General features: G+C 41.2%; 1 protein-coding gene across 1 annotated transcript; it reads left to right on the forward strand.

The window, feature by feature from the left end:
• The first annotated feature begins 1,740 nt into the window (after window positions 1-1,740).
• LOC135547809 (fibrous sheath CABYR-binding protein-like) lies at window positions 1,741-4,264 on the forward strand. Its single transcript, XM_064977048.1, has 7 exons — window positions 1,741-1,962; window positions 2,280-2,383; window positions 2,630-2,663; window positions 2,791-2,899; window positions 3,016-3,148; window positions 3,443-3,583; window positions 3,782-4,264. The coding sequence occupies exons 2-7, from the start codon at window positions 2,348-2,350 to the stop codon at window positions 4,262-4,264; spliced, it is 936 nt and encodes a 311-aa protein (XP_064833120.1). The 5' UTR covers window positions 1,741-1,962; window positions 2,280-2,347.
• Window positions 4,265-5,800: the final 1,536 nt, after the last annotated feature.

Genomic DNA, 5,800 nt, shown 5'->3' on the forward strand with positions numbered 1-5,800 from the left:
TTATTAATGATGTGGTGTAAGGTGTATATGTGGTCAGTAGTGAGGTGGTGTTTATTAATGAGTGTAAGGTGTATATGTGGTCAGTAGTGCAGTGGTGTTTATTAATGAGTGTAAGGTGTATATGTGGTCAGTAGTGAGGTGGTGTTTATTAATGATTGTAAGGTGTATATGTGGTCAGTAGTGCATAAGAGCGTCTGCTAAATGACTTAAATGTAAATGTAAATGTAGTGCGGTGGTGTTTATTAATGAGTGTAATGTGTATATGTGGTCAGTAGTGAGGTGGTGTTTATTAATGAGTGTAATGTGTATATATGGTCAGTAGTGCGGTGGTGTTTATTAATTAGTGTAATGTGTATATGTGGTCAGTAGTGCATAAGAGCGTCTGCTAAATGACTTAAATGTAAATGTAAATGTAGTGCGGTGGTGTTTATTAATGAGTGTAAGGTGTATATATGGTCAGTAGTGCGGTGGTGTTTATTAATGAGTGTGAGGTGTATATGTGGTCAGTAGTGCGGTGGTGTTTATTAATGAGTGTAATGTGTATATGTGGTCAGTAGTGAGGTGGTGTTTATTAATGAGTGTGAGGTGTATATGTGGTCAGTAGTGAGGTGGTGTTTATTAATGAGTGTAAGGTGTATATGTGGTCAGTAGTGCGGTGGTGTTTATTAATGAGTGTAAGGTGTATATGTGGTCAGTAGTGCGGTGGTGTTTATTAATGAGTGTAAGTTGTATATGTGGTCAGTAGTGAGGTGGTGTTTATTAATTAGTGTAAGGTGTATATGTGGTCAGTAGTGAGGTGGTGTTTATTAATGAGTGTAATGTGTATATGTGGTCAGTAGTGTAGTGGTTGGGGAGAAAGCCAATTTGACATTTTACTTATTTATTTTTTCTTAACGGAAGTTTTAAATTCTTGAGTTCAAAATGCTACAGAAAACCTTTCCAAAGTTGCTGTTTACATAAATTTCCTTGTAATTATTGGGGTCTGATTTGTCTCCACTTTTGTGGATAGGGGAGATGAGCCCCTGGTTCCAGACATCAGGAAAGCAGACTGGTTAATATGTTGAACAGTTTAAGCGCAGCATTTTGCAACTCAGTTGTGCTGTTCTTCAGCATTTCATTTCTGCTCTTATCTCGACCATAAGCCTTCTTTGATTTTATAGATATGAGCTTTTCATTTAGTTCTTGTTGGGTAATCTAATGGATTTTGGTTGTTTTTAATGACTGATTCAAGGATATATATATATTTTTTTATTTAATTTTTATTTCTAATTGTTTCTGGTTTTTTGTGGGATGATTTTGTATAGATTATCAAAATACGTTTTCCAAATTCCTTCATCTTGTATGTTTAATTATTGTGGCTTTGTCGTGCTTAAAATGTTCCACACGTCCCAGAACTGATTTTGGTCAATTGTGTTTTCAATTTTATCGTGTCTTGTTTGTATAAATCAATTTATTGCGTTTCAGTGTAAATATTCATATCTTCGCCCTGGGTTGTTTTGCTGCTTATGTTTCACATTTGTCTTGGGTGTTTTCTAATTGTTTTACATTCGTTATAAAACCATGTTGTTGCAATTTTTTGGTTTTCTCAAATGTGCTTTTGATGCTGCTTTTTGGAGTATGCACTTGATGTTTTGAGTAGCCGAATTGACACCTTCATTATAGTTTTTGGTATTGTGAGTTATTGAAGAACTGTATAGGCTCTCGCTCGCTGTGTGTTTGTGGTGTGTGTGTGAAGGTTAGTAGTAGTTTTCTCTCTGTCTCTCTGTGTGTGTGTGTGTACAACTTTGCAGCCCCTAAATAAATAAAACGGTCAATCAAAGTGTACTATCTCTCCCTGACCTGCAGTGTGTGGCCATTATCTGTGTCGGTACCCAGCTGACCAGGACCTGCTGTGGGTGGTAGAGGGAGTGGGCGGACCCTACCAGAGAGAGAGAGTGGCCAACAAGATCAAAACACTGAATGGTACGGACACAGTAGCAGAAGATCCAACACCCAAGGGCCTGTCAAGGAGGATGTGATATTTACAGTACCTTCAGATAGAAATGTGTTAAGTAGAACCTATATGATTGTCTGTCATGAAGAATAGGAAACGCGACGGCAGCTCAATTCATAACATTTCTAACATTCTGTGACCTAACTGATCCATCTGTACCTTAGCAGGATGATAGCAGTCCCGATTAGCTGTGCTGTAGGGACTTGGTGATGTCAGACACAGTGGCCAGACTCTCACATGACTGGTAACTAATTGCCTTCTGATTGTTGTGCTGATTCCCATAAAGTGGTGCTTCCCGTGGTGACGGCTAATGGAGATCACCAAGCAGCCTCTCTGGACAGCACAGACATCAACATGGAAGAGGGCTCAGACAACTGTCTGGACATCACCGTACGTCTTTGTCTCTCTCTCTCTGTCTCCTTCTCTGTCTCATCTATCCAACTTTGTTCTTGTTTGTCTTTCTTTACATTTTTTTCTCTCTCCATTCTGTTGGGTTTCCTCAGTCTCTCGCCTCCTGAACAGCTAAATGGATGTATTTGTTGTTTATAGTTTAAGAATATCCTCAAACGTCAGATTTAAGTTGTGTAGGGACAATATAATCAAGTAATGAGGATTTAATATGGTCTTGTTTTCTAGGAGGTGCTGAATAAGCCCCTCAAGTTAATAGAAGGTAAGTAGCTCAGAGAAGTCTTGAGTCCTGAAATAAATAACTATGAGAAAGATGTTGGTGTTTCTGAGTACATAAAATGCTGTCTTTTGTGTGAATACACATTTGAATGAAAATGGTTACTCTCTAGCCCTGGAGGGCACACCAGTGTCAACACATACCTGGAGTAGTGGACCTAAAAAGCGTGGCAGAGAAGAGATGGAAGACTCTGAGGAGATCCAGCCTCTGAAGATGAACAGGTTAGACAAGGAGTCTCAGTGAAATAGCAACATCCATCAAAGTATTAATGAAATGTATGTATGAAAGCTTCCCATTGGCTGAAAATCATAATAACTCTGGTTTGCTGTGTGTTCAGATTGGAGGAGGCAGAGCCCACCACTACAGCTGTAGAGGGAGAGGAGGAGGAGGAGGAAGGAAGCGGGGGGGGTGAGACAGAGACTGGAGAAGCAGAGGCTGCTCTGTCCCCTATAGAGGAAGCCAAAACTCAGGTGAGAGGATGACGGACGTGATTAGGATGAATACATCATTAGGAAACAACAGTTCATTTGGCTGTTCTGGGTTGCTTGTCTTCGTTGTTTTATGTTACTATGGTTGTTGTTAGCGAATAACCAGTCACTATCATAGCGTATTTCGCACTTGTTGCGCCAGAAATTGCACCCTGTTCCCTATGGGCCCTGGTCAAAAGTAGTGCACTTCATAGTTAGTAGAGTGCCATTACATACAGAGTGTATGGTTAATCAGGAAAAGGAGGCATTCATTGGTTGTGGCTTTTCTATCCTCAGGAGGCTGAGGTCAAAGGAGAACTGACTGATGACCAGGGAAACGAGGAAGAGGTTGCCACACAGGAGCCTGATGCTGTGCTGGAGAACAGAACGACAGAGGAAGATGTGGATACGAAGGAGGAAGATTCCATTGAGGCTAAAGTATGTGTTTCAATGCCTCAGTTGGAATGTGTGAGATGGGGCCATTATTGGAGAAATGGGTTCACAGATGAGACAATAGGATCCTTTCGATGTTGGAAATTTCCTATTTGTAAGTGGACATGTTTCTACAGTACGTGTTAGAAAGGGAATTGAGGAATATGTTTTTCGCAACTACTTTTTTCTCTTTGTCCTCTGCAGGACACCGTAGATGCAGCTCCTGTGGCATCAGAGGAATTGGCTGAGACGGAAACTGTGGTGGAGAAGGAGGCTCCTCTCCTGTTAGAAGAACCAGCTTCTGCTACAGAGAAGTCCACTCCGCCTGCAGAGCCAGCCCCAGCAGAGCCCTGCCTCTCTGGGGAGGTGATTGAGGAGGCAGGCGAACCTCCAGAGGAGGCCGCAGCTACACCCATGGAAGGAGAGGAGGTAGAGGGAGAAAAGGAGGGGGCGGAGAAAGCAGTGAAGGAAGAGGAGAAATCCATGGAGGCGGCCATCACAGTGGACAGCAGTAGGCAGGAAACAGTGGTCCAGGTAGGGGTAGCAGACCTATCCTACCAGCCTCCGGAGGAAGGAGAGAACCAGCCTCTCACAGAGGAAGAAGGAGAGGAGGAGGCAAGAGAAGAGGTCAAGGGGACAAAAGAAAGAGGTAGAAGAGATGGAGAACGTTACAACCACAGAGGATGAGAAGAGGAGGGAGAGAGTGAGAGCTCAGACGAGGGTGGCGACAGTAAGGTCCTTTGGAGGAGAGGCAGTGGCCAAGCGCCGGTGCCTAAACATACATCTAAGAGACTGAGCAGAGTGCTCATGGAGCCCGAGGAGCAGGGCACAGAGCAGCCGGAGGTCATGGAGGAAGAGGAGGAGGAGGAAGCTAGAACGACAGAGGAGGAAGAGGGGGCTGTAAAGAAGAGCTTGGCTGAGGAAGAGGTGGAGGAAGAGGAGCATCCACCAGTGATTGACCAGAGAGCATTGAGGAGGAAGAGCCGACAGGTCCAGGCTCCAAAGAAAGCCAAAGGGAAACGACAGCAAGATCTAAACACAGCAGACGTTGCATATATAAAAACGCACACAAAACACATGTTTAGAGGTGTGCAGTAAGGGATGTTTTCTACCTGGTTTTAGGGTTTGTAAGGCATCTAAAGTTAACATGTATTATCTCTGTACGATGTTTAGATTTTTACTTTAGGTCGTTTTATGAAATGTTTAAGTACATGAATACTCAATACTCTGTTGCAATAAGTCAATGTGAAGTCTTTTTAAGGTTCAGAATTGATTTTATTCTTGTTTTTATTGCCTTGTTCTTTCGGTACTGACTGAGATTGAGTTTCACAGGCCTGATGTGGTAGTTTGAAGATGATTTTCATTCTCTAGCTCAGTTTTAAAAAATTCCAATAGCCTCGTCCTACACTGAGTCTGTGGTTGTTACATTTATACTATTTACAGTATTTAAATAGTTTGGGTTGAAATGCACCTCCTTAGTTTGTTGGAGGAGTTATTTGATAAAAAATAATAATTAAAGTTCTGTTCCAATGAAAGCCAGCCGACCCAGTTGCTCTTGAAGACCAGGTTTTGCTACACCCCCTGTTTTATGACCAGTCACTTGTATTAAGGAATGAAATGTTCTAAAAATACCTGGGGTTTTCTCCATGTTGTCTTATCTCTTCAGATGTGCTGAAATACTTTTTATTTAGGACAAAGCTGTGAATGAACGTCAATTATAATGTGTAAATTGCACGGCATAGACGCACACATGCACATTGATATATAAACGTGTATACACACAAATATAGTATTTTGTGAATATACCCAATAACTGAAATTTGAATAGGAAAAATAGATTTGGTTATTATTGTTCTTGCCCAAGTATAATTCAAGATTATAATTTAAACTTTATCTTATATCTAATAGCATGTTTAATTGCAAGTGTTTTGATTTTAAGGGTCAAATATGTATATTACAGTAAGTAGATGATAGCAGAATTGAAGTGAATGTGACTCTATGTACCAGTGATATTTTTGTTATATACACTGTTGTATAATGGCACAACATTCACTGTTTAGAAACACACATTTGCTACACAAGTTGAGCTATTTCTGTGTGAATTTGATGCTGTCATTGACAGTGTCACTTCACTGGTAAAGGTACATTGAGGCAAAGATAAAGCAGAATCTGTCAGTGGGCTATTTATGTTCCATGGCTATGGGTTAATACAGTGCTCCAAAG

This window comes from Oncorhynchus masou, chromosome 11 (assembly GCF_036934945.1).
Source record: "Oncorhynchus masou masou isolate Uvic2021 chromosome 11, UVic_Omas_1.1, whole genome shotgun sequence".
Classification (NCBI taxonomy): domain Eukaryota; kingdom Metazoa; phylum Chordata; class Actinopteri; order Salmoniformes; family Salmonidae; genus Oncorhynchus; species Oncorhynchus masou.

What these genes read in the sequence shown, in the direction of transcription:
- LOC135547809 (XM_064977048.1), top strand. Translation starts at nt 2,348, where the DNA reads ATGGAAGAGGGCTCAGACAACTGTCTGGACATCACC. An exon ending in CAGCCTCTGAAGATGAACAG is followed by an intron (nt 2,900 to 3,015) that starts GTTAGACAAGGA and finishes CTGTGTGTTCAG; the next exon opens with ATTGGAGGAGGCAGAGCCCA. An exon ending in TAGAGGAAGCCAAAACTCAG is followed by an intron (nt 3,149 to 3,442) that starts GTGAGAGGATGA and finishes TTCTATCCTCAG; the next exon opens with GAGGCTGAGGTCAAAGGAGA.